The sequence below is a fragment of the Phocoena sinus genome, chromosome 6 (assembly GCF_008692025.1).
Source record: "Phocoena sinus isolate mPhoSin1 chromosome 6, mPhoSin1.pri, whole genome shotgun sequence".
Taxonomy (NCBI): Eukaryota; Metazoa; Chordata; class Mammalia; order Artiodactyla; family Phocoenidae; genus Phocoena; species Phocoena sinus.
Genome location: NC_045768.1, coordinates 2,603,858 through 2,631,802, shown reverse-complemented (window position 1 = coordinate 2,631,802; position 27,945 = coordinate 2,603,858). Strand labels below are relative to the sequence as shown.

Genomic DNA, 27,945 nt, shown 5'->3' with positions numbered 1-27,945 from the left:
TTTTTGCTGTGCGGACACAAGGGCGTGTGGTCCGCGGGGGTGCATCGCTATACAATGTGTGCTACACTTGTCCACAGTGACACGTGGGCGTGACGCGCGCGGGTGCATAGGCGGGGGGTGCGACACAGGGATCTGTGATACACGGCTGTGTGATACATGTGTGTGCCGCGTGGACAAACACCTATGCGACGCTACTTGCTCGGCTCTTTGAGATGCTTGGCATTTTTTTTTTTTAAACATCTTTATTGGAGTATAATTGCTTTTCAATGGTGTGTTACTTTCTGCTGTATAACAAAGTGAATCAGCTATACATATACATATATCCCCATATCTCCTCCCTCCCTATCCCACCCCTCTAGGTGGTCACAGAGCACTGAGCTGATCTCCCTGTGCTATGTGGCTGCTTCCCACTAGCTGTCTATTTTACATTTGGTAGTGTATAGATGTCAGTGCCACTCTCTCACTCGTCCCAGCTTACCCTTCCCCCTCCCCGTGTCCTCAAGTCCATTCTCTACGTCTGCGCCTTTATTCTTGTCCTATCCCTAGGTTCTTCAGAACCTTTTTTTTTTTTTTAATTCAATATATATGTGTTAGCATATGGTATTTGTTTTTCTCTTTCTGACTTACTTTACTCTGTATGACAGACTCTGGGTCCATCCACCTCACTACAAGTAACTCAATTTTGTGTCTTTTTATGGCTAATATTCCATTGTATATATGTGCCACATCTTCTTTATCCATTCATCTGTCGATGGACACTTAGGTTGCGTCCATGTCCTGGCTATTGTAAATAGAGCTGCAGTGAACATTGTGGTACATGGCTCTTTTTGAATTATGGTTTTTCTCAGGGTATACGCCCATTAGTGGGATTGCTGGGTCGTAGGGTAGTTCTATTTTTAGTTTTTTAAGGAACCTCCATACTGTTCTCCATAGTGGCTGTATCAATGTACATTCCCACCAACAGTGCAAGAGGGTTCCCTTTTCTCCACACCCTCTCCAGCATTTATTCTTAGTAGGTTTTTTGATGATGGCCATTCTGACTGGTGTGAGATGATATCTCATTGTAGTTTTGATTTGCATTTCTCTAATGATTAGTGATGTTGAGCATCCTTTCATGTGTTTGTTGGCAATCTGTGTATCTTCTTTGGAGAAATGTCTATTTAGATCTTCAGCCCATTTTTGGATTGGGTTGTTTGTTTTTTTGATATTGAGCTGCACGAACTGCGTGTATATTTTGGAGATTAATCCTTTGTCACTTGCTTCGTTTGCAAATATTTTCTCCCACTGAGGGTTTTCTTTTCGTCTTGTTTACGGTTTCCTTTGCTGTGCAAAAGCTTTTAAGTTTCATTAGGTCCCATTTGTTTGTTTTTATTTCCATTTCTCTAGGAAGTGGATCAAAAAGGATATTGCTGTGATTTATGTCATGGAGTGTTCTGCCTGTGTTTTCCTCTGAGAGTTCTATAGTGTCTGGCCTTACATTTAGGTCTTTAATGAGATGCTTGGCATTTTTCATAATACAAAGTGGATCACAGCTTTCTTGTATGGGTATCATTGCACCTGGGGCAGGTGTGCCTTCACCTCATCCCCAGCCACAGGGTGGGGGGCAGGGCCGGGGAGCGGACATCAGGACACCCAGGTGGCTTCCACTTCCTGTCAGTGTGTCTCAGCGTGGAAGCAGGAACGGGGCAGGGGAGGTTAGGCAGGTGACCCGGTGGTCAGACCAGGTCCCGCAGGTGGCTGAGGTCTGAGGCCTTTTTTGGTGGCTTCAAAGTTTCCATGTGCGTCTCTTCAGCATCACAGACATTCGGGGGACAAATAGGAATTGAGCAGCCATCCTCCGTGGGACACTGATCCAGGTGGGAGAGGACCCCAGCCCCAGGAGCTCACATCCTGGACCATTCCAGAGCCTTAGCGGACAGATCCAAAGCAGACCACCTCTGTGGGGCGAGCAGAGCAGGCGGGAGTGGTCAGGGAAGGCGAGGCCGAAGATGCCCTGAACCAGGTTCCCCCTTTATGTCCAGAGCACAAACTGCTGTGAGTTTCAAATGCAGGGCTCATTTAAGGACCCAGTTAAAATGATGGTCAAAGTAAATAGAAGCAACCTGACCGACGATTTAAACAGAGAGGGGTGGTGGTCGGTCCACTCCGGCTCTCAGGAAACGGGGAGACGGGAAGCTGGTCGGCAGCCCCTCGGAGGTGCCGGCAGCAAACCCGGACCTGGACACCTAGGGGACGAGTGACCCATTCTCCACAGAGATGCCAAGGGAGAAACGGGGGAACCCGGAGGTTCAAGAAGGAAACACAGGCGGGGGCTTTGCTGGGGCCCCCGGTTCACAACAAGCTTGTGTGCGTGTGCGCGGGTGTATACGTACGTATGTGTATATGTACCTGTGTGTACATACGTAGGCACATACACTTTAAGATATTAAGACGACTAGGGAAACCTGGACACTAGATTAAAGAATTCATATTTTAGGTGTGAAAACGGTACTGGGGTAATGCTTCTGGAGAATTATCTTTTAGAGATACCATGAATTCACTGCTTAAATTATAAAACATTTGGGATTTATACTCAAATAACCAGGCAGGGATGCCTGGAACAAGAGGTTAAAAGTTTTTGAAACTGGATGATAGAACACAGGGATTTTCTCCACTTTTATATACGTTCGAAATGTTCCACAATAAAGATTTTGTTTTTAATATAAGATATTCCCCAAAATGTTAGTGGTAAGAGGCATCTGGGTGATTTATCTTTGCTTTTTTTTTTTCTGTTGATCATTAGCACAGATATATAATCATAATAGTAAGAAGATGGCATTTTTTAAAGACCAAGAACCTTCCGCTAGCGCACGCGGCACTGCAGAGAAGCACCGCCTCGGGGCCCGCCTCCCACTCCACAAGCCGCTACACGTTAAGAAAGGTAAACAGTTCTCGCGGGGACACAGTTACAAGACAGGAAATTCTTTATTTTCAAAAAGAGAGTGTATTTTTACATAAATCTACAACAGAGAATTCAAATGTAGAAAAAATAAACTATATTCAAGGACACGGCACTCTGCACGCATGCCCCTCCCCCCGGGACGAGTCCGACACCGGAACCAACAAAACCCAAAGAACCTCAAGGTCTCGGAAATCCCGAGGCCAGGCCTCCGCCACCGACGCGGGGCCTCAGCGTCCCCCGTGCGGACGCTGCCGACACGGGGGTCCTTTCACCGGAGCAACTCGCTCCTACGACAGCCAGCGTCCGCACGGCTTCTTCCCACGTTGGGGGCGGGGGGCGGCGGGGAACGGCGGGAGGCTCGTTTCCAGACGCCGGTGCGACTGTCCTCTCTGGGCCACAGCGGCCGCTGCGGGGTGGGCTGCCGCTCCCCCATCTGCAGGCACCCCCGGAGCCCAAGGACCGGCCCCGCCGCCCGTCATCAGGCAGGGGACGCGCCTCCCCAGCAAAGGATCTCGGGGCCACAGGCGGGATCGGAACCCCAGGGTGGCCTGGCTGCAGGGAGGGGTCCCTGTGGACGGCAGCGGCTCTGCGACAACACTGCCCTGCAGTCCGGTGCGCCCCACACCCCACTCCCGCCGGCAGGAAAGAGGCCCCTGACCCAGCGAGCAGAGCCGCTGGGTGCGCGAGGAGGGCGGTTGACACCCAGCTCCCTGCGAGGGGCCGGCTCCCAAGCCCGTGGGTCCCGCGGTTGGCGGCGGGGGCGGGCACCAGCCTGTGCGCCCCAGACCCGGGCCGCCCACACCCCCGCCCTCGCCAGCGTCCGCCACGTTCCACAGGACGACATCGCAGGGTCCCCGGCACCATCCCAACTAGGCCCCCCGCCTCCTTCCCGCAGCCCCACATCTACGTGCCGTTAGCCCGCGGGGACGGCTGACTCGCCCTCTGCGGCCCCGGACCCCGCGTGGACAAGGAAGGAGTGGGCACATCACTCGGGGGACCCGTCTCGTGAGAAAAATCCTTTCAACCTCCTGCCAACTGAGACTTTTCCTAAAAGAGCCGCATGGAGGAAAGCTTTGCTGAGAACTCGGATGCCACACGCGCACACGACCCTACCTTCGTTACAGCCCGAGGCGCTGCCTGCAGTGTGACCACCCCTGGGACAAACGGAAGCCCTGAGTGTGGTCGCCACGCCGACAGCACAGGGGCCACAAGCCCAAAACACAGAAGGCTTTTACCCGGACGTCGGTGCACACCGCTCTGTGCTTCCCAGAAAGGCTCAAGACACGTGGCTACTGCTACAGGCGGGACAGCGTCTCCAGGGCACCTGCTGAGCACTGACAGGGGCAGCCCCCGAGTTCGGGTGGGCCAGGCTGGCGGCCAGAAGCCGTGGCAGCAACACAGCCGTGGTCACAGCGCTGGCACTGGGGAATAAAATCGCATAAACGGTACAGAACAGTTACTGGAAAAACACACAACTCGTGGTAAATTGAACTTCACCTTTTTGTAATAAAAAATTAAAAATTTCTGTTGACTCTCTTTGAACACAACACAGACTAGGAACTCTTCCCCAACGGTGAGAGGAATTGGCGAGAAACTTCACCAGCAACTTCTAGAACCCTCCAGTGGGAGACACGCCCCAGGCAAGTCGTCTTCAGAGGCGGCTCAGGCCCAGCCCCTCCGGCCCCCAGGCCCGGACCCCGGGAGCCCCTCCGGGAGCCGCGCCCCCGCCAGTCCGGGTGGGCTTCCCGACAGCCCCCGCGCGGCGGGCCTAACAGTCACTCTTCCAGAGCTTGATCGTCTTGTCGTTCTCCAGGGCGGCCGAAGCAATGATGTTCTCGGTCGGGTGACAGGCCGTCGAGATGACAACGTCTGGAAACGACAGCCGACAACAGTTCCTTCCTTGGACCCGGCCCCTCCCCACAGGGCCCTGCCCGCGGTGCACTCGGCAAACAGAGCCCAGGGCCCGAGCGGGAAGACAGCAGGGGCTCCCAGCCCAGAACCCAGCCCGGAGGCTGGGGCGCCGCACGGGCCGGGGGCACAGCTGGGGGCCGCTGTTGGTCTCACGGTGTCAACACTGCACCCTCTGCACCTGGACCAGAGCCCGGGGCTGCCCCCCTCCACCAGCGCTGGGCCCCAGGACGCCCCGAGGGGCCAGCTCTGCGAGTCCACCAGGGCGGGGACGGCAGATCCCGCGAGTTGCCACTTGGGGTTGGTCAGGTTAATGCGCTTGTAGCTTTTAAATAAAATGAACCCCAGAATTTTCCCTGTGGCCTGAGTGGCTTCAAACGAGCCTCTGAGCGTCCTGCCCGCACAGCAGAGGAGAAGCAACAGGCCAACGATGGAGGCCGAAGGCCGGTGCCGGCCTCCAGGCTCAGGCCCTGCTCCCAGGCGGAGCTGCCTTCTTAGGGAGGAGGGTGTCACTCTGATCTGATTCTCACCGGGCTCAAAACCACTCTCCACCGAGCACGGGGGAAGAGCAGCGGCCCGGAGGGCAGCCAGGGTGACGGCGGGCATCCCCGCTCCCCGCGCCACCTCCACGCAGGACAGGCCACAGCGCCCGCGTGGGCTATGGGGCCGGGCAGCTCGGCCAACAGGAAGAAGAGGTTAAAGGCTGTGGCCTCAGGCTGCGGGAGCCAGGACCAGACCACCCCCCCACCTCCGCCGCCGCAAGCAGCCCCAAAACGGGCAGCGTCCCCCAGTCACCCGCGGGCGAGAAGGCGGCAGAGGCAGCCCAAGGCGCCCACGTGCGCGGGGTCGGGTTTCCCGGGGCACCAGGCGCAGGAGGGCGGCGGCACAGATGCCGAGCTCACCTGTGTGGCCCTGAAGCTTCTGTACAATCTCCTTGGTCTGCAGGTTCCAGATGTAGACCAGGTTGTCCTCCGAGCCCGACACAATCCACTGGTCACAGACGAAGGGGGAGAGCAGGGTCAGGGCGCACATGTGGACGACAGTACCCTGCACCCCACGGCACACTCGCCCCCGTGTGGGCCCCGAGCCCCTGCCCTCCTCCCGTCCAGAGGCTGATGCAGGGCCGGCCACGCGTCTCGAGGCGCTTCTGGGACAGAAGCTGCTTCCTCAACTCCATCGCCACGTTTGACATTTGCCGTCAGTCGCGGCTCGGCTGCTCGTCACCATCGGCTCCTTAGTCTGAGCCTGGGGGTTGGGCGAGGGCCGCCCGCAAGGGACCAGAACCCACCGGGGACCGACTCCCAGGAGGCCTCAGCGTGACAACGGAGCCTGCGGGCCCCAAGCAGCCAGGACAGGACACCCCAAAACAAGTGAGAATCACCAGCACTCTGTGTGGCGTGACTTCATTTTGGTTAAAAAACAGGAAATTCCTGTTTGTTTTGTGGGTGAGAGTACAAGGCCCGTCTCAGGAAGGGGCCGGGAGCAGCTCCTGAGCTGGGAGACGACTTACCTTCCCTCCAGTGACGGAGAAATTAGCAAATATGCAGTACTTCTCATTCTTGTGGCCCGTGTACGTCTTCAGGCACTGAAACGGCCAGGGGACGTCAGCTCAGTCACAACCGCCCTGCATCCCAGGTGCTGCCCCCGTCCAGGCATCTTACAGCGACCGGATGGCTCTGAAGAGCACCGTGGCCCCCACCCCCCGCACAACCCGCCCAGGTCCAGCTTTAACCCGAGTCGTCAGGCAACGTGCACCAAAGCAACGTGCAGAGCCGCTTCCTGGGCCCCTCCAGCCACAGCCCAGGACCCCACACGAGCCCTCTGCGAGCCCCGCCCGCCACTCACCTTGCCTTTGCTGTAGTCCCAGAGCTTCAGTGTGCTGCAAGGCAGAGGGGGCGGGTCAGTGCGCTCCGCCACGGCCGCCCCACCCCCTCCAGGTACAGTTGCCCCGCACGCACGGCGTCCAGGGACCATGAGGACACCCGAGCAGAGTATGGGGCCTCCAGCATTTGTGGGTCGAAGACATTTTTCTAAAGGAAGCTACTCAGTGTCTCTAAGCCAGTAAGGGGTCCTCGCTGCTGCCAGAAAGGGACAGGAGAAGCCCCGTCCAGGGCAGTCCTTCCTCCTCCCATGGGGGCCGACCCGGCAAGCCCACCTGAGGGCAGCCCACGGTGCACAGGAGACCGAGTGCCAACCACCTCCCGGGAGGGCGGCCGGTGGCCAGGGACATCTGCCCGGAAGCGTGTCGGGGGAGAAGCAGGGTGCCCGGGCAGAACGGGGCCCCACACCTCAAGGCCACCGTGCCCGCCACCACCTCAGACAGGATGGGCCACGGTGACCACGGAGCCAACAACCTGAGATCCAGCCCCCACACAGACAGGCTGTCCCAGCGTGGCACCCACGTCCAGAGCCCAGCCCCAGCGGGATGAATCGTCTTTCACGCTGGGAATCCGGCCCTGGGGGGCGACGGGCCTGGCCGCACGCCACACCGGGGATGGAAGCACTTACTTGTCCAAGGTCGCGGCCAGGATGTACTTGCCATTCGGAGAAAACTTCACAAACGACACGGGAGGGTTGTCATCGTCTGCACGGAGCACAGAGACGGCTGCCAGTGGGGCACTGGCTCTGCCGGGAAGGGGGCTCCCTCACCGCCACCTGCGCCGGCACCGCCCCTCGCGGGCGTCCCCCAGGGCCAGCCAGCTCCCTCACCCACTGCTCGTGCCAGCGTGAGAGCCGGCTCTCCCAGTGACCCCATGACACTAGGGCTTCAGGAGCGAAGGCCCTGCGGCCAGTCGGCCTCGGGATCGCCTTCCTCACAGAAGGGAGTTTGCAAACACCCAGCTAAACCGAGAAACTATCCCCCTGAGAACACAGTGGCTCAGGCAGGCGCTCTCCGGTTGCATGGTTATAGCGGAAGGCGTGTAATTTCTCCCTGGAAACAACCCCGGCGACGTCACAGCACACCCTTGCTCCTGACACTTGGGGTCAGAGCCCACGCCCCAGGGTGCCCTGGGAAGGCGGGTCAGAGGCCCTGCCACCCTCTCAGCCGCTGGCACGGGAGCACACGCCCAGGAGGCGCTGGGGCTCTGTGACGGTCCCACGCCTCCTCGGGAGGAGGGTGTCCCTGCCTGAGCAAGGAGAGCCCTGGGCGTGCACCCTGGTGGGGGCCAGCGTAGCCACGTGTCCCGAGCACCAGGCACGGAGCAGCACACACATCACCACCGCGGGAGGCCCAGGCCTGCCCCCCCCCCCCCCACCGGGGGCCTCTGCTCCCTCCAGCCGGTCCCCAGAAGCAGGCGAGGGCCACCCGGTCGCCGGGCCACACGGAAGGCCCCCCCAGCGCCCCAGCTCAGACGACAGGAGGCAGTGCCCAGAGGTCTAACCAGGCTCCGACAGCGAAGCACCGCGGGGCTGCCCATCAACGCCCGAGGTTCTAACGCCCTAGACCCGAGGTTAGAAACGGGACGGGACTCGGCTCCCCACCGCCCCTCCCGCCCCAGCCCCGGCCCCAGACCGCTCGCTGCTGCCGGCCGTCAACCTCTCTGGCCTCGGCTTCCCACCCAGCTGCGGGGCGGCTGCAGGGACTGCCCGCGCTCGGCCGTCTGGGCACGAGGACACTTCCCGCCGGGCGGAGGTGGCCACCCAGGCTTCAGGGGGGGAAGACAGCGCAACAGACACAGGGAGATGCCGCGGTCGGGGGAAGGATGCGCGTCAGAAGGGTGGCCCCCCTCGCAGAGCAAGAAAACCACAGAGGCCGCTGTGTCCCTCCCCGGTTCTCCTGCTGAAGCCCTAGCCCGGCACCTAGGAGACAGCATCCTGGAGGCGGGCTAAGTTAAAATAAGGCGGGGGGGCGGGGGGCGCGCCCAAGCCAGTCTGACCGGCGTCCCTGTCAGAGCAGGAGGTGGGGACAGCAGGAGCCCACGCAGCCGACGACCACGCGAGCACACGCTGAGAAGGCCAAGGAGCGGCCTCCGGAGAAGCGGCCCGGCCCAGCCCCGACCTTGGACATCTGGCCGCCAGGGAGTGGGGCCGGGTCTCTGCTATTGAAGCCACGCAGCCCGCGGTGTCCTGTCACGGTGGTCCCAGCGCACTCTCACAGCCATGCTTGTTCCCAGGACAGCCGGGCGCAGGAGGCTCAGGGAGGCGCCCCGCCCTGGCGGCCCTGCCTGCCTGCTCAACGCGACACCGCAAAGACCTTCCCGCCGAGTCAGTGACCGGACCCCTCCAGGGCTCCATCTCTCGCGTTGCCTTCCCAGGCCCGAGGCCACCCTCTGGCCACAACCCCCCCACGCCCAGCAGCACCAGCTGCCGCCCAGACCACGCTGTCCTTCCACTCCGTGCCGTCCTCCCCTCCTCCCCAAGGCACAGCCCAGCCCCATGTGCAGAGACCTCGGGGCCCCTTGCCCACTTCCTCCCCCCCATCTCTGCACCCCCAGCAGACAGGGCTCACTGAGGGCAGGGGCTCGACCCCATGTGCTGAAGGAATGACCCGAGCGGAGGGTCCCCAAGGCCGGGGAGGAAGACAAGGGTCTGCTGAGCGCGGGCAGAGTCCGAGGGTCTTGCGGGTCCTTCAGAGGACACTGCCGGGCAGCGCCACGCGAGGCCAGAAGGGAGAGCCAATCAGGAAGGAGCGGATGGGAGACGGAACCGCTCAGGAGAGGGGGGGCCCTCCCAGAGGGAGCAGGTCCAGCGGGGAGAGAGGGAGGCTTCCAGAGAACCACACATGGAGGGCAGGAAGCGTGGGAGAAGCTGCCACGGCCACCCGGCAGACTGTCCCCTGGGACACGGCCCCCCTGCAAGCAGGAGCCGGCAGTACTCACCGATCAGTGTCTTCAGGCACTGGCCCGAGGCGGTGTCCCAGATCCGACTGCAAAGCAACGAGCACAGCAGGTGACTACAAGCGGCTTCCTACGTTCCACGGCTCTCAACGTGGATGTTTCAGGACCAATCCACAGCCAGTCCTATCTCCCTCTCCCAGTCACCGCTCACAACCACTCCCTTGGGTCCTAGGGGCCCGAACGGGCGCGGCACGTGCAGCCCGCACACATGTGCTCTTGCTGCCTTCACCACGGAGCAGCGCACTCATCGCGGCACGACCGGCCCCCTCCGCACACCCACGGCCGCGAGGCCAACACCCCGACCTGCGTCCCTGCAGGGCTCTCCACGCGAAAACACGCCAAGCACACGGTCCCTGGGGCAGAGTGCTTTTTATAAAAACAGGATATCGTAGGCACTTTTCTGGGCGTCCCCTGGTTCAGGAGCAAGAGAACCCACTCGAAGGGCCGCTGTTCCCTGACGGGACGTGCCAGGTATCCCGTTGCTGCTCAGTGCTTCTGTGATTGCTGCCAACACAACACCCTGTTTTGGGAACCGTGGCGGTGTATTCGCGCGGACGCTTCTGGAGCACAGATGCCCAGCGATGGGGGCGGGCATTGGGTCGAGGGCACACGGGTTTTACAGGTAACGGGAATGCAGGGGTTATCGCCCAAGCGTTCACTGTCCCACCTGCAGCCCTTCGGAGCCAATCCCGCCCTGGGGGCCGCAGTAACTGTGTCTCGGGTTTCAACACCCAGAAACATCACTCCCCCACTCACTGTTTGTTTTAATTCTACTGGCAGAGAACTCAGTTTACGCTTCTCGAAGAATTTTAAATTCACTTTATCTAGTTGGAGGGGTTCTAAATGGAACCGCTTACAGCGTACCAGCCCAGGAGACGGGCGTTCCTCACCGCCAGAATGAGGACGTGCCTGGTCCCCCGTCCCTCCCTCTTTGTGTCCCTCTGGTTACATTTTACCATTTCCTGCATACAGGCCTTGCTCTCTTGTTAATCACATTCTAAGTACTCCAATGCTTTTGTGACTCTTACGGGGGAACTTGCTCTCATCCACTAACTGGTAGCTCCCAGGATAGCGAAAAACTGTCAGTTTGCAAACAGTGACCTCACCAAATGCCCGTCCACGTTTTGTAACTAGCAGGCTCGGGGTTCCAGAGCCCGAAGTGTGCTCCGGACCCTAGCTCTCTCGCTGACCAGCTCGGGGATGGCGGGCAGGGGCTTATCCCTGCCTCAGCTTCCCAACTGAGGATCGGGGATGGCGACCATCCAGTACCCGAGTCACAGGACAGTTATGAGGCTTAAATGAGTCCCTATTTGTAAAGTACAAATACGTGATTTTTAAGTTTTAAAAAACATACAGGGCTTCCCTGGTGGCGCAGTGGTTGAGAGTCCGCCTGCCGATGCAGGGGACGTGGATTCGTGCCCCGGTCCGGGAAGATCCCACAGGCCGCGGAGCGGCTGGGCCCGTGAGCCATGGCCACTGAGCCTGCGCGTCCGGAGCCTGTGCTCCGCAACGGGAGAGGCCACAACGGTGAGAGGCCCGCGTACCGGCGGGGGGGGGGGGGGGGGACCATACAAATGTACCACCTACAAAGAGATGTCTCTATCCAGTTTTCACACAATGACTTTATCTTCTTATCACGTTAGCTAGAAATTCCAAATAGCACCAAATGCTGAAGGAGACGGGCATGACTTTTGCCCGATTCTAGCAGAAATGGATTTGGCATGTTAACCACTTACTATAAACGTGATGATTAAGTTTCTGTTAAACAGTCTGTGATACTGGCCTATTTTGCTAGAGTTTTTATTAGGAATGGCTGCTGGATTTTATCAGGTGCCTACCTGACTTATACCGGTAAGAAAATTATATGGATCTTTGCCTCCAATTTCTTGGTATAATTATTAGATTTTCAATGTCCTGTCAGTTGGTACATTACTACAATCGTCTCATGACTCACAAACCCACTTGGTCACGAAATACTATTCTTCCACACACTGTGGACTCAGTTTGTAACATTTTCCTGGGGGTTGTGACCTCAAGATTCACTAGTGAAGTGTCCTCCATGGTTGTCTTTTTTGGACGAGCAGTCAAGCTGGGGAGTTAGGTCATGCTGGACCCAGAAATGAACCAGGGGGTTCCCCAACTTGTCCTGTGGTCCAGTTCCAACAGCCTTAGAAGTTTCTGCTATTTAACTCAATTCCAGTGTAAAATCATAGGGCCCATATAGTTTTCAGACCTTTCATCGCTTTTTCCAATCTCCGCCACGGTGACCCCTTGCTCAATGTAGGGAGTCGGAATTAATCCCCGTCTACACAGCCTGCTCAGAGGCGGGCCAGGCACCCTCCTGCTCGTCCCTCATCCCCCCGAAACTGCTCTTTTCCACCCCCTTTTTATTTTTTATTTTCTGTCCATGGCTCGCGCCTTGGATGTCAGCTTCCCAACCAGGGACTGAACCCGGGCCACGGCAGTGGAAGCGCGGAGTCCTAACGGCTGGACCGCCGGGAATTCCCGTCCCGTCTCTAATTTAGCCTTGCACGTTTCTGCTCTTTTTCCCTACCTAGGCTTATAAAGGCTGACCACTTTACGGGCCTTATTAAGAATAGAGCTTATTTAAATTTTCCTGTCGTTTTTCCCTCTCTCCACTGTTTAACTTTACAACTTTCTTCTCCTCTCACTTTTTCTGGCATGGTTTTCTTCCCCCTAACTTCTTTAGAAAGCTTTTAGAGGCAGTCCACAAGCAATTCTGAGAATGTACCACAGGCTTAAGAGAACTCGCACTTCTGTAGCAGATACACAGCCCGTGGCATCGTTCGGCCCGCCAACCCCAAGCGCCCCGCTGTCAGAGTCAAAGCAGCAGGCTGGACTCCCTCACAAACACTGCGGCTCCCTGTGCTCCTACTTTCCCCAAGGCAGCTTCGGGCGGCCGTGGGGCCTGGTGCCAGAGCTTTCTCAGCCTTCCCGTCAACTCTACCTGCTTCATTTCCGTCACCGTCTCCCCGGCTGATACTCGGTCTCTGCTTCCCACCTGCCCGACCCCACGTGCCCACCCTTCTTTTCCGAGTCTTGACTCATCACTTTTCCTTAGGTGTGTTTCTTGAAAACAACGAGAGTCAGAGGGCTTTTAACCCAAACCTGACAGCCTTTCTTGGGGGTGTTCAGCCAGCCCCGCCACGTAAGCACCCAGTAAGTACCCTGAGCTCCGTTTCTCCCACGGTACTTTTACACGTTATCGTTTATGTTACTCGAGTTTCTCTATTTTATTTTCACTAAACGTAGACAAATTTCTAGCCACCCTGTCTTTCTCCCGCGTAGCTGGGAAGTCCTTCTCGGGCCATCGGTCCGGCCAGTGGCTGCTGCCACCCCATCCCTTCCCCAGGTTCCCCTCCCCGGTAACCAGGTGAGCTGTGACGCGCAACCCTCCAAGCCCAGATACCTCCTGATACTTTATACCCACGTGTGCTGCGTTAAATTTCAAACGTTTATCTCCGCGTCTTCCCTCGCGTCTCTTAAAGCATCCACAGGGCACTTACACTACCAGCGCCAAGGCCACGAGCACGATCCGCTTAGACTGGATGTCCCGCCCCCGCCACCCTTCCTCCTCACCCTCCGTGACGGGACCTGTTTTCATCCACCTGTTCAGGACCCTGACGGCCCCGATGGACACTCTCGAACGTTCACGTCAGCACACCTTCCTTCCACCTCCCCACCAGCGCCACGAGCTTGGGACGCGCCCCCTTCAGGGTCCACGGGGAGCCACGTCCAGGACAGCAGCGCCTCCCCGCGTCTCCAGCTGGGGCCTCGCTGCTGACAGGAGCCCCCTCTCCCGGCCACACTCACCGCCACCCCGCCTGCCCAAGCCCCTCGAGGTAGAGGCTTCCGCTGGACGCCCGGAGGCACAACGGTCCCGGGGGAGGCCGTTAAACACTTGCTGACTCAACGAAGTAAAGCTCTTTCACTTACCAGAGACCATCGTAGCTACTTGAAACTATCAAGGATCCATCACGATTAAAATGAACCTGAGGATGAAGGAGCGGGAGGGGGGAAAAGAAACTTACTTTCAGAGCATCAACACAGACTGCGCCTCACCTGGACGGCCTTCCGTTCACCGGCCCCCGACAAAGGGACACGCACCCTGCTGCATTCTGAGCGAGCTTTAAGTTCTGATTTCCCAAGGGTGCTAACGCAGACCACAAGCAACGTGGATAAAACAGTCATTTTTACCTGGTGTCTCAAACAACCGTCAAGTTTGTTTCACGACGGAAGACTGAACCACAAAAAGAAAACCAACCCCGAAACACGTCTTGAGTATTTAAATCACAAACTCGACCAACCCAGACCTGCTGGCTCCGTGGAGGCCCCACTGCCCAGAGTGTGTCTGTGGACGCGCACGGCCGTGGGGGCAGTGGGACCAGGGCTTCCCCGACTTCCATCAAACAAGGCAGAGAAGTCAGAAGGAGGCCCGCTTATTCAGACACTCCCGAGCTTTCCCAGCCGCGTAACGCTGCGTGCTGAGCACCCCCAGAATCACAAGACGGCCCGGTTACTGCTCCGAGGGCCCGGGCACCAACCCCTGCGACACTCGAGCTTTGCAGACGGGGCAGGAACAAGATCCAGGCTGCTCCAAACTCTGTGCCTGGGAAGAGGCGTGATGTCCAGATCAGGCGCCGGGCCCAGAAGCCGACCTGTGACACTTCCACACCAGTTACTTTATCTGAATGCCTAACTGCCCAGTACAGAGACAGGCGAGATACACCGTCTGATAAAGAAATGGCAACGTGAGCAGTCCCTTCCTCAGAAGTGGTTTGCCTTTGCCTTTGTCCTCTTTCTTTTTTCCAACTGAATCTCAGCGTATACAGAAGGAATCACAACGTCAGAAGTTAGAGTTCTTCATCAATTCCCGTCGTTTTCATTTGAGTCCTGGGCAGGAAAAGCCTTTTTACAACACACACCCCCCGCTGGAACGCCCTCTTTCCTGCTACGTGTGATGCCTGTCCCATGGGGGGTCGCGCCCCGGGTCAACCTCTCGGGGACAGGGCTGGGGCTGCCCGCCTGCCGCCACGGTTCAGACCAACGTCTGGTCCTCACACCACTGACACACGGTTCACACACTCCTTTGCTAGGCGCTGTCCCGTGTAGCAGCTGCCCCGCCCTTGACTCACGAGATGCCAGTAGCATCTGGCTGTTGAAAACCTAAACATCTCCAGACGGTGCCAGGCGTCCCCAGGGGACAAGCCCACGTGTAGCAGAAGCAGCTGGAGGGCTTGTCAAAGCCCAGCGCCGGGCCCCGAGAACCCGCAGATCTTGTACACCCCCAGCAGAGGCTGGTCCGGGGGCCACGCCTGGAGAACCACTGTCCAGACTGTCGAGGGGCCCGTGATGGAGCCACGTGTGCCACTTAAACTTCTTAGCCACTGCAGCAGGGAAGTTAACAGGTGAAACAAACCTGACAGGTGTTTACTTATCCCCATATACCTGAAATACTACTTCAACACATAACCGACGCTAAAGGTTATAAACAAGACACTTTACGTTCTTTCCGTTGCACTGGATCTCCAGAAGCTGGAAGCCTACGTCGTGCCCACTCCTGCATGTCTCAGCCTGCGGTGCTACCGTGTGTGGCTGGTGGCCTCCGCGTGGATGGCGTGGCCCGTGAAGAGCCGCTGTCACCGTCCTCGTCCTGCTCCCCCGGCGGTGGTGACGGCGCCCCCCCTCCCCCCACTCAACCCGAGCCAGGTGCTCGTCAGCCTCCCAAAGCCATCTTCCCTAAAACTCACAGCAGCGGATCTCATCACACTCATCCCTCTGAACCTGCAAACTACGATCTGATCAAAGCCCCTTCGCTGGGTGATGACGAGCTGACACGGGGCCCCAAAGCCTGCCCCACCAGGGCCGCGCTCCGCTCTGTCCCAGCCACGTCCAGACAGCACCGCCGGCACACGCTGGCAGACCAGCGCGCAGGTGTGAGGGGCAAGACGGCCAGAAAGTCGGTGCTACCCAGAAGGAAGGGGGGGGCAGACAGACCCCAGTGGGGACGCCAAGTCTCGACTCAGACGGACAGCCGCTGAGCTCCCTGGAGGTGACACCTGCAGGCACGCCGAGGAGGGAGAGAGTGGGCAAGTGAGGCAAACGCACAGGCCAGCAGCTGCGGAGAGGGGGTAGGATGGATGAAGGGGACAGCAGGGACTTCAGGAAAGCACTGACACGGAGGAGTCCAGGCAGGGGGACAGCAGCTGGACTCAAGGGGGCGGAAGACCGCGGGAAGCCCACGCACCCCGAGGGCTCTGATCCAGGACTGGCCTCGCAAAGGCTGACCGCTCGCAGACCTGGTGCTCCCCCGACACCTGCCCGCAGACGCTGTGGCACAAGCGTGCAAGGCTGTTCAACAGACGTGCGCTGCACTTCTCTCCCTAAAGTGCAAGTCACAAGCCAGCGTCCCCAGGGGGACGACGAGCGTGTCGAGCACCTGCAGGCACAGAGCCAGAAGGCGTCCGAGACCTTTCTGCGGTGCGCAAGCTGGAGCAGGATGCCGCCGTCCCGTAGCGCCACTGCCATCCAACAAGAGTGGGTGGGCTGGAACACACGCACTTAAAAAACCAAAACACCCAGACGGCAGCTGCTGGCTGCGCGCAGTTGCCCCTGAGGACGGGAGCTCAGGAGGCTCTGATGTGCTACGCGCTACGTTGCCTCTTGCCTTTTTTAAAAGTAAGCACACGTTACTTTTGTAAGAAGCAAAGACTTTAAAAATCCTACCGTCGTTTGCGATCAGAGCCCCATCCCTGACCACTGCAACACAGACAGAACTCTTTCAACTCATGGCCTTCACTCCGACTATCTCCTGGTTACTTCACACGTGCCCATTTGCGGCCTGTCTGGAAGCCAGCTCGGCTCAGACAGGGCCCCCAGCGCGGAGGACAGAGGAGCGACGGCACAGGCTCAGGACGGCCTGGGGCCCAGACGGCAGGGGCGCCTTCCCCGCAGCCGCAGGCACCGGCCGTGACACAGGGCCAGCACCGCGCCAGGCAGCCTCGACCAGCACACGTTACGCGTCCCCCAGGGGGTCAGGGCTCTGCCCACGGCCCCGCTGGACAAAGGCCTTCCAAGGCTGAAGCCACTTAAAGTCACTCACCTCCACAAGTCTAGAACCTGAGGAGGACCATGTCCTCGGTAACAGCGAACAAGCTGTCTATACGTGACCCCTTCCACTTCCCAAAAGGCAAACCTGGCTAAGAAACCACTTCGGGCCCTTCGCTGACAAAGAAATACCTTGGCCGTTTGTAAATGGAGCCGTTTACGACACGCATGTAGTTTAACCCCTGCCTGTCCATCCTGTGCGCTGGCGGCAGCCTTGGACCGCGCGTGCAGCGCGCTCGCGGGGCCCCACCTTCCCACCGCCTCACCCACGACTGGGCCACCCGGCCCCCAGGGCCCTCTGCCCACCCACCCAAAGGTGGCTCCACCCAACACCCACGCTGCCCGCGCGCTCCCGCCTGCTCTGTAAGCCTCCGGGCAGGGACGCCTCCCCGCCCCGCCTCCCACGGGCGCGGAACCCTGAGCCCAGTCTCCACTCGTGGCCCTGCTGTCGGGCGAGCGCCGCGACCTGGCTGGGCGGCGGGCACTCACGGCTGAGACGGGGTCCGAGTGCGCGGGCAGGGTCTTGAGGCACTTCCCCGTCTTCACGTCCCATATCCTCACGCTTTCGTCAAACTGGAGAAAGAGGGGCAGGTGGCAGTGGTTCTCCGGGGGCTCGGACGGGACAGACTCGCTGGCCCCCGAGCCCCCAGAGCAGCCCAGGACGGCCCCCGGTTCACCCCCGCCCCTGGGGAGGCCCCAAACTCACAGAGCCCGAGACGATGAGGTTGGACTGGGGGTTGAAGTTACAGCAAAAGACGTAATTGCTGTGTCCCTTCAAGGTCTTCAGACACTTTCCCTGAGAGGAAGTGTTGTGAGACTAAGTCATTCCCAGTGGTTGTTTCTTCAAATGTCAGCCGTCAGGCTAAACCCATCAGCAGCTGACCCGCCGCAGCTGTAAAGCCCCTCTGACAACAAGCACGGCTGCTCCCCAAACACAGTCCCACCCCAAGCCCCTTCCCCAAACGCACACGCTTCCCAAGGAGGGGCCCATGCAGCTTACCGAGCTCACGTCCCATATCTTCAGGGTTTTGTCATCTGAGGCAGAAACAAGGAGGTTAGAATCTGAGGACCACGCCACATCAGATATTCCCTGGGGGAGGAAACACACAGTCACGGTCACTATCTCGGCAAAACGGGATTAGCCAGCTAAAGTCAAATCCTCAGCGTCCAACTGGACATAACTAAGCAAGCCACTCCCTCTAGTTCGTGCTGACCAAACAGACTGAACCCGCAGGCCGGGCCCAGAAGCCTGCTCTCCGTGGCTCTGCCAGGCCTCACAGCTGGGCAGAAACTCATCTGGGGAAGTCAAAACTATTTGCTTGAAAAACAAGAGGCGGACTTCCCTGGTGGTGCACTGGCTGAGAATCCGCCTGCCAATGCAGGCGACACGGGTTCGAGCCCTGGTCCAGGAAGATCCCACACGCCGCGGAGGAGCTGAGCCCGTGAGCCACAACTACTGAGCCTGCGCTCTAGAGCCTGCGAGCCACAACTACTGAAGCCCGTGTGCCTAGAGTCCGTGCTCCACAACAAGACGAGCCACTGCAATAAGCCCGCGCACCACAACGAAGAGTAGCCCCCGCTCGCCGCAACTAGAGAAAGCCCCTTCACAGCAGTGAAAACCCAATGCAGCCAAAGATTAATTAACTAATTTACAAAAAACCCCAAGAGGCAAGTAACTATCCCAAAAATTGGGGGCAGGGAGGTTCAGTCTTAACCTGACAAGCCCGGAGATGGGCCCCAACCCACATCCAGCAGCAACTTCGGCCCAGGGTTGAGACCTACCAGCTTGTGACCAGAGATGGTTTTCTCAAATTTCCCATCGTATGCTCCCCAAATCTTAATGAGTTTATCTGCAGCTGAAAGAAAGGAATGAAAAGCAACCGAGGTCTCCAGTCATCCAGGGGCCAAAATCTGGGCTGCCCACAACACAGGCCTCCCCTAGGGAGCCGCGGTCCTCGGCACCCACCCCCAGGCCTCCCCCCTGGCCCGGGCCCGTCCCTTCAGAGTCACAACCGGCAGGGGCACATCGAGGGGACACGCAGGGAAGCCCCAGGGGCACCTACACGAACTCGCCAGCCACTCCCCATTCGGGCTGAACTTCACAGAGGACACAGCTTTCGTGTGGCCGGCCAGGGTGAACTTCAGAGCGTAGTTTGGTTTAACAGGTGTGGGCTGTTCAAGAGAGAGTACTAGTCAGCGAAAAGTAACCACCACTGTCCAAACCCACTGATCGCCAGTGTGGAGCTGGCGCCCAGGCCGAATTTCACGCTCACACCTACCCCTCAACGGCGCTTCCCAGAGCCCTCGTCCACCGGGGTGCACCCGCCTAAACCCGGCCTCCACGCGTCCCCTCACAAGCCCTGCCTCTCCCGAAGCCCCCGTCACCCAGGCCGCCCTCCAGGCAGTCCCGCCAGTGCAGCTGGAACCTCCGGCAGCCCCAGCCCTGCTTCGGCAGCCCACCACCCGAGGTCAGGCTCCCCAACGCACACCTGAAGGCCCGCGCCCTGGGTGAGACGCCCGCCTGCGGCCTAGAGGAGGGGTCTGCACACCGCCCTCCGCAGGGAACTGTGCGGGCCAGGGGCGAGGTGCTGAACAAGAGGCGTTTCCCAGGTCCCACACAGACCCTTACGATCAAGACCAAGGATGTGTACTGCTGGTGAAGCCCCCTCCCCAGGTGACAGGTTGGGAATCCCCGACACGGCCCACAGTCAGCACTGGACTGGCTGGGAATGTAGTCTGGAGTAAAAACTGGCAATATTTAAGTGGGGGGTGGGGAGGGGAGGGGAAACAGTTCCGGGCGTGAAATATTCCCGAGGATCTCCCAGCCTTCGTGCCCAGGAGCCCGCAGGGACGTGCCTTGCTCTGCGTGGCCGATGACGACGGGGTGGGCTGTGCTCGGGCAGCCTCGGCCTCGGGCTTCTTCTCCTCGGTTGCCATGGCTCTGCAGCCCACCAGGCAGGGCGACGCGGGTAGAGAGTTCACAGCTCCGAGTGGAGGACGCACAGTGGCAAGGGCTGTCTGCTAATCCAAACCTACAGTGGGGGACAGAGGCCAACAGACAAACCACACTTCAAAAATTAATTTCCAGGAAAAAGGATTTTAAAAATCTGACCACCTCACTGAGCCCTGTAGCAGGTGCCGTTCCAAACTAAGAGTCCTCTGCACGTAACTCCTCGCTAGTCCTTTGCAGGTACTGTGCTGCTCTCGTCCCTTCTGTGATCAGAATCCAAGACCCACCTTCAGGGGTGCTTCCTATTTTGTTACCGCATGTCTGAAATGTAGCACAGTCCAGGCAGACAAAACGTAATTCTCTTCAAAGAGCTCTTGATGCATTAAAAAAAAAAAAAAATCAGCCAAAGACTTCTTGTCAGGAAACAAACACGCCAAATTACAGGAGACTGAGCTACAGGGTGCAGAAGTTTGGAAACTCATCCAAATCCTTAAATGCATCCCAAGTCATGCAAAGTGCCAACAGCCACGTTTGAAAACACAAGAGCAGGCCCCAGTGGTCCACACCTCCCGGGGACTCCAAGGTCAGCACATGTAGGCGGCAGACACGAGGCTGCTTCCAAAACACTAACAGCCGAGAGGCTCTCCGTCCCTGGTGAAGCAACAAGACACACCCGGAAAGCACAGACTGGAGCCAGCCCCGCCTGCTGGAGTCGCCGGCGCTAGGCTTCCTAGAAGCAACCTGAAGTACGCAAGGACACTCTGCAAGCAAACTCACTGCAGAGGAGGGAAAGAGACTGCAGCTCAATTAGGTTTCGGCATGACAACGGGAACCCCTCAAATGCTGCACGGTGAGAGACTGGTTTCCTCTATCACAGGAGTAGACTCCACGACTTGGACACGTGGCACAGAAGCACACCAGGTGACTCTAAAACGAGGGAAGGCGCCTTTCCCTGCAAGCATCACTGGCCAGCCGACTCCCGGAAGCTGGCACCACCGTTAATCCAATGCGGTCACACCTTGTAAATTCTAGCTCGGCGCTGAAAACTGGAAGCTTGCACGGGCTCCTTGTCGCACCAAGGCGGGACAGAAGCCATCAAAAAGAACACATCCCCAAGTCTTCATCCAAGAGGAGGGGAGCGAAATCACAATGCAACACAGCTGTGCAGAGCACCCCGTGAGGCCACAGCTGGTTACCTGCAGCAAGGATCCCGGCCCAGGAACGGAACGGATCCGCAGCACGCACAGCCCCAGCAGTAGGGTGGGGGAGGGGAGGGGCAGGTCAATACAGCTGCCAGGGGCAAAGTGCTGGCACAAAGCTGGCGCTCCAGAAACGCTGCCTACCTGGTGATTAGCTGTAGCGCAAGCAGGCCGTGCCAATTAACCCAGGTGCTGCCTTCCCCTGGGTGGGCCGGTCAAGTGGGGGGAAAGGAGCCAAGGACAAGAGCTGGATGGTCTGTTTCACAGAACCTAGCATCTGAGAAAGGCAGACCACAACTAGGGCTGAGAGGAGGGAAGCCCGGGGCGCGTCCAACCTAAACACCAGTGGGAACTGAAGAGGCTCCACCTGGGGTGGAAAGGGCAGCCCAGAGGCCTGAGCAGCTCCTTCTAAAGTAAAAATCAAGACCCGCCAGGAGGTGTGGTGTGACTCCCGCAAACTTGCTGCCCTCAGGTGAGGAGCTGGGAATACATACAATAGGTGGTCTTACAGAAAAGGTGCCCAGCCCCTCCCAGCTCAACCCCTGCCCAACACTTCGGCCAGCAAAACATTAACACACAAAAAACCAACACAAAAATTCAGCAAACTTTTAGAAACACAACTTCTCGACTCAACGTTTGCAGCCGGCCTGCAGATCACTTGCTACCTGCTCCCTCTTGGGATCTAGGTGAGCCACACCACCCAAGGCTGAGCGTCCGAACGAGAGCTTCAGAGTAAAATGCAAATTACTGGGCTCCACCCCAGAGACTGGGCCCCTGGGTGTGAGAAGACAGGCGGTAACCAGGCCCACTGAGAGCGAGGGAACCCGGCTCTCCGCACCCCACCTGGATTCTCAGACACGCGGGCGTTCTGGCTTACCTCTCCGCCTCCTACGGGGCCGGGCCAACCTCAGAGGCAATGTCGACAGCGGACCTGGGCGGGTAGAAACGGGGTGAGAGGGCTACCAGGGAGTATCTTCCACATCCCCCAAAATGGCTCTCGCGGGCCCGACTAGAAGGGGTCTGAGACTCCACAGCAAGAGCGTGGTGGTCTCTCCCTTCATGCCGGCAGCCCCGCAGCCCTGGGGGCCCGGGCTCGCGCGGGGGGAGACGGGGCCTGGCTGTCCCCGGCTGGGGGTGAGCAGCTGGTTAGGGTGAGGGCGCCTCGGTAGCAGAGAAGAGCGGACAGCGCGCCACATCCAGGCACTGGATGGCTCGGTGGCCCAGAGGTCTTTCTCTGGAGGCAAAGGGGGGACGCACGCCGGCTGCAGGAGGAAGTCGCAGTCCCGGGTCCGGGGGCTTGTCACCTGACCGCTGGGGGCGGGAGAAGCCGGGGGTCCCCGGGGCTCGGCGGTCCGTGCGGGTCCGTTTGGGGCTGGTTCGGGTCAGGGGAGGGGGCCGCCGGGGCCCGGTCGCTCGGCGGGGAGGAGGGGCGCAGAGCGGAGGGGCACCCGGAGGCGAGGCGGCGGGCGCGGGGCTTCTGCGCCGGGAGGCCCGGCGGGGCTGAACCGGCGCCGGGCCGGGCCCGCCGGAACACGTGCGGCGGCGGGCGACGCGGGGGGAGCTAGCGTCTGTCCCGGTCCCGCACCCCCGGGGCGTGCCTGCCGGCCGGGCGGTCCCCACTTACCTGCCGGGCGGCTGGGGGACGGGGGCGGGCGCTCAAGGCTTCGCGTCGGCCGCCGCCTGGGCGGGAGCTCAACTAGGCGGTGCGGGGAGCAACAGTGCGCGTGCGCGCGCGCGCGGGGCGGGGCCTGCCGGGGCGGGGCAAACGCACAAAGCCGGCCTCTCGGAGGGCCGCTACGGCGAGCGGAGAGGAGCAGAACGCCTCAGCATGGCTCAACGCCTTAAAGGGACAGTGTGCCGCCCGTGCCTCCTGCTTACAGGCGTTAACCCCAAAGGTGGCCGGTTCCAGCCCTTCTCCTGCACTTTCTGAAAACTGAAGTAGGAAGAAGATACATAGAGGGAATGCTCATGTGCCCCTCGATTGTCCATATCCTGAGCTCGCCCTGCAGCAGCGCCCAGGGAGGAGAGAGCACCCCGCCCCCGAGATTCGCGGGGCGGCGGGGCCCTAACGTTTCTCCTGGGCTGGGGCACCTGTGCGGTCGCGTCCCTCCGTCATCGCGCACGCTGGGGAGCGGCGGCTACGGCGTCCAGAGCGTCCGACCGGCCCCGGCGGTGTCTCCGCGTGGCGTCTCCATTAATCTCGGGACACCCCCGTACATTAATCTCGGGACACCCCCGTACACCCTGGAAGGTACAGGGGCCCTTACCTTCCAAGTTTGAAACGAAGAACCTGAGCTCCAGAAGGTTCAGGACCCGGTCTCTGGGAGCTGCGTCCCCCGCACTGCGCCCACCAGCTCTCCCGCAAGGCCGGCGGCCGGGTTATCCGGGTCTTCCCGATCCCTCCGTGCGGAGAGCCCGCGGGGCGCACCTGCTCCCTCCTGAGCCCCCAGCGCGGAGGTGCGAACAGTCACTGCGTGCGGGCTGCTCTGCTGTCTGCAGGGTGATGGCCCAGACAGGTATTACCACCTCCAGTTACAAGTGGGGAAGGGGAGGCCCGGAGAGGAGGGCTCAGGGGCACAAGGAGAACCCGGAGCCGGCGTTCTGACCCCAAAGCCTGCGCATTCACACCCCACTGCCCTACTTCTGCTACCCACATAGGTCTTAGAGTCGTGGATGTTCTCCGCAGCCCCATTCAGGCCCGTGGGTAGAACAACATGCAGTCTCTTATTTCCCAACTAAAAATGGGAACACCAGATATGACACAGGAACCCGTGCAAACAAAAGGACAGAGCATCTTAAATGGAAATGACCAGGGAAAATGAGTTGTGTGGTTGTCATAGATACAGGAGCCACGATTGACAAGCCGGCTGGAGTGCCCCTCCCAAGAAGGATGCGGTGGAGGCGGGGGGGGGGGGGGGGGGGGGGGGGGGGGGGGGGTGTAAGGAAGCAAACTCCCAGTTTCGCCCCACCTGGCCGGATGTGGATCTCTGTGCCCTGCAGCCCTAGTCTTCTTAGGCCAGGTGCCTTGGAGCATGAGGCCTTGACTACAAAAGGTAACAAAATCAGCTCCGGATGAAAAAGGGTATCTGCATCCACCAGGCTGCCTGGGCTGGAAACAAAGCCCATTACGTAGACCCCTCCCTCACCTCTCAGACAGCTCTTATAGCCATTCTCTTCCCTCCCTCCGTCCCTACCCCAGTCCCACCTCCCAGCTGGCCTCTTCCAAACCTCTCCGAAGCACTGTCAGAAGAACTTATAAAACCCCAGGTCTGATCTGTCACTCCCCAGTTTACGACTCAGAGCCGGCTTCCCATTGCCCTCGGGTCCAAACCCAGTCTCTGCTGACGGGGTTTACCAGACTGGCCTCCCCCTGTAGCCTAATGCCACCCCCAGACTGTGCACCCCGGATCCCAGCCCCAAATCAGAAGTACTTCCTGACCCTGGAACTCGACTCAAACCAGGCTCCCAGGTAAATCGGTCTTGCCTTCCCCCCCGCCCCCAGGAGATACAGCCTTCCAGTTAAAATGAGAAAATCTTCTAAATCTGTTGAGTGTTTTTGCGGTCATAGCTAAAATCCTGAAACCAAATAACATAGCAAGTAAAGCAATTTAACAAAAGCAGGTGATTTGTTTATTGTCTTAAGTTTTAAATCCTTTTATAACCCTCCCCAAATGCGGTCAGGCTCAGAAAAATCGCAAGTGGAAATGGAAGGGAGAATAAAAACTAGAGAAGGAGAAAACATTTTGGAGATGTGTTTTTTAGAACATTTATCACTGTGCTTTGGCCAGCGGCAGCTAATTGGCAAAGGAACCCGTTTCCGTGAACGATTTCTATAAATACAACACATCTCCAGGCTGTCCCATCAACCAGACAACCGGAGCATGTCTGGGCACCCTCCCGACTCACCCAGCTCCCTCCACCAGGCTCTCCTGCTCTCAGGGCACCCTTCCCACCGACAGCCAACGTCCATCCACTTGGGCTTCCTCCCCCGAGCCCCCAACCTGGTGAGTCTTCCTGGCTACATTTTCACGGCTCCCAGCTCCTCCTCAGCAGAAGCACTCTTCTTTCATCGTAATTCCTTGTTCAGCATCTCCTGGCTGAGCTGCGTCGGGGTCCTCATCACAGCACTCTGCGCACCTGCGCGCTTTCTTCTTTCGTAAGTTCGTTACATGTGTTACCTGCCTGCACCTGCGCCTTCACAGCAAGCCTGTGAAGTAAGTGCCTTTATTCCTTTTCACAGTGAGGAAACTGAGGTTGAGAATAAGAGACGTTGAGAAGCTTCTCAAGGACCCATAGGCAGTAGGCGCAGCCATGGAATTCGGGGCTGGCAAGGCAGAGGCTGCACTGGCAACCACCATACTACACAGTACACACCCAGCGGTGCTTATCGGATGGACGGGTGGATGGATGGATGGTGGGTGGATGGATACATGGACAGGTGGATGGATAGATACCTGCATGGTGGATGGTTGGGTGGATGGATGGATGGATGAATAGCAAAGGAGCAACCTATGTCAACGGGAGCCGTCAGCAAGGGTCTGCGGAAGTGGCGGAGCTGAAATGGAGAACATCGCCTTCTTATAGGACTTGAAGCTTTTGAAAAGCCATATTTTGTCACCTAGTGATAAATATTTCATCAGGGACAGCACTCGATCGGGGCTTGCCAGGAGGTGACAGAGGAACAGATGATGCGGCAGACGTGGCAGGAAGGCTGTGATGCTCCCCACAGTGGGCAGGACGCTGGGTGGGCAAACTGGCCCTTTACTGGCCAGGCCCAGAGCTCTGGATTCCATGGCAGTTGATAAGGGAGGGTCGTGGAAGACGCCCAGGACCCAGGGCTTGCAGGCACTGCCCACCAGATTTCCTGACTGGACGGGCCACCTCTGCTGGGCCACATTCCAGGGAGCTGCTGACGCTGCCCGGAGACCCCAAGGCTCCTGCCAGCCAAGGTCAGTGGGGTTTTGTGTTAAAACTCCTTTTCCCCTGGTAACTACGCCAGGGCGGCTGGTTTGGGAGACTCTGTCCCCCTTTTCCCTCCCTGATCTCTGCCCTCCCTTTCCCCACACCTCCCACCAGTCCATCAGGACAGGCAGTTGCCCCTCGACCCCTGGGGCCCAGCGGCCCGCAGCTCTCAATCCTGGTGCCCAGAAAGCCACTTCTAGTCCTAACTGTGCCACCATCCTTCTCTTCCTCCCCTGGCCTCACCTTCCTGGGTACAGAAAGAGCAGATTAGACAGCAAGAATACCAGCTTCTGACATTGACAAGATTTCTCCTGGTGTCAGCTTCCCTCCTTCCATGGCCTTTGCCCAGTGTAGCCCCCAGCCCCACGTATCTTTCCTTGTCTCCCTTCCCCCTCCCACTGGCTAGGAAGCACCCCTGCATGGCCTCCCCTCCTGGTGCCACCCTCCCGGAGGTCAGCCCTGTAGGTTGCTCTCCCCAGGGAGACTGACCATCCAGTTTGCCTGGCACTGTCCTGTTTCAGAACTGACAGCTCTCATCCCCGGCAGCCCCTCTGTCTCAAGGAAGCGGGGACAGTCACCTGAAGCCACCTCCCCACTTCCTTCACTCCTGTGGGCTCATAGGAGCAGGGGTGGCCCTTCTGGGCTGAGATGCCTGCTGGGAGGGGACACAGTAGGGGATAGACCCTCCAGATGAATGAATCCTGGAATGTTCGATTTCACTTGCAGTTGGATTTAAACCTACCCTCACTTGTTGGAAAGTCCCCACCACGAAACCCCTCAGCCTCGAGCCTCCTGCTGGCTCCAGGCCTCGATGCCTCCGGGTGGGCCCTCTCCAGGTGGAGCTGGGCGCTGCGGGCACCGGCCTGGCCCGCAGCCAGGCTGGGCGGAGCGCCCGGCAGGAATCCGCGGAACGCGGCTCCCACTTCCAAAGCCAGGCCCCACCTGTTCCGGTCTGCAAATGGTCTGCAAATGCCCCTCCCCGCCTCGGCCTGGGTGAACTCCCCCTGGTTAGAGAGGGTCCCAGCAGCGAGAAAAGAAACAGCTCCTGTGACAGGCAAGGTGGGAATCAGAGACCCCAAAAAGCCAGGCGATAGTTTTCAAAGGCTTTAGAGGTTTTTTTCGGGTTGGCGGGGGTGGGGGGAGGGGGGACCGGTGTGGCTTGTGCAGCAGTGGCTTATGGGGGCCCTTTTTAAGCGACGTGAAGTTGGCTGCTGGTCTCCCACAGGTGTTTCCCCGGTCCTGTCAAACTATTTCCATTTGTCCCTGTTATAAAACCCACGGCAGCTGCCCTTCCTGAGCCCCTAATGTGTGCCTTTCTGAGTCCTCCTGGCCTGAGGATTATAAACACGGTCCCCTTAAACCCCAAACGTGGTGGTAAGCTATTCTGAGGTTCACAGAGAAGGAAAATGGAGGCGCAGAGGGTCCCAAGGCCACAGCGAATGGCAGAGCTGGGGCTTGACCCCACCCTCGGCCTTGAGTCTCCCGCGCGTGCCACCAGCCGCCCGCCGTTTTCCGTGCGCAGATACGGTTTCCACGTAACTGTAATCACAGCCGTCCTGCAGTCACCCTTCCTGCTCAGCGCCTGTCGCGGGCTTTTCCCACGTCACCCCGCGCAGCGCTCTGCACCCCCTTCCCACGGCCGCGGTGAGCCCCGGGCTGCACGCTTGGGCCGTTGCCAGGGTTTCACGTCTGCAAATTGTTTCTGTGGGATAAGATCCAGGAGCCCGACTGGGTCGCAAGTTGGGAACATTCTCGACGGGACACGTAACCCAGGGAAAGGGTGAGGCCAGGGAAAGGGTGACCTTCGTGTGGGCGAGCGAGCCTGCCAACCCGGGTGCGCCCCTCGCCCGGGTGCTGGAGGGCACCCCAGGGCCGCGGAAGGGCGCGCGGGAGCCGCGCAGACCCATCGCCCGCCTTTCTGGGTTTCCCACGGCTCGCTGAGAATTCCCTGACGAGGAGCAACCAGCCTAAAATAGAAAAGCTGACACAGGGGAAACGCCAGGGGCCGAAGTCTGTGCC

General features: G+C 59.1%; 1 protein-coding gene across 1 annotated transcript; it reads right to left on the bottom strand.

Moving 5' to 3' along the window:
* Nucleotides 1–4,423: 4,423 nt before the first annotated feature.
* Nucleotides 4,424–22,889, bottom strand: WDR5 (WD repeat domain 5). The gene is made up of 15 exons (XM_032635469.1): nt 22,589–22,889; nt 21,842–21,895; nt 19,672–19,847; nt 18,879–18,987; nt 18,598–18,671; nt 17,816–17,905; nt 17,522–17,611; nt 17,305–17,388; nt 13,645–13,700; nt 9,670–9,716; nt 7,358–7,433; nt 6,695–6,728; nt 6,360–6,434; nt 5,752–5,839; nt 4,424–4,810 (listed from the first exon to the last, which is right to left on the bottom strand). The coding sequence occupies exons 3-15, from the start codon at nt 19,750–19,752 to the stop codon at nt 4,710–4,712; spliced, it is 1,005 nt and encodes a 334-aa protein (XP_032491360.1). The 5' UTR covers nt 19,753–19,847; nt 21,842–21,895; nt 22,589–22,889; the 3' UTR covers nt 4,424–4,709.
* Nucleotides 22,890–27,945: the final 5,056 nt, after the last annotated feature.

Excerpts from the sequence above, each read along its gene's own strand:
- WDR5 (XM_032635469.1), bottom strand. The coding sequence starts at position 19,752 with ATGGCAACCGAGGAGAAGAAGCCCGAGGCCGAGGCTGCCCGAGCACAG. Across the intron at positions 9,717-13,644 it reads AGTAGCTACGATGGTCTCTG|TCGGATCTGGGACACCGCCT; the intron begins GTAAGTGAAAGA and ends GTTGCTTTGCAG. Across the intron at positions 5,840-6,359 it reads TCTCCGTCACTGGAGGGAAG|TGGATTGTGTCGGGCTCGGA; the intron begins GTAAGTCGTCTC and ends GTCTGTGACCAG.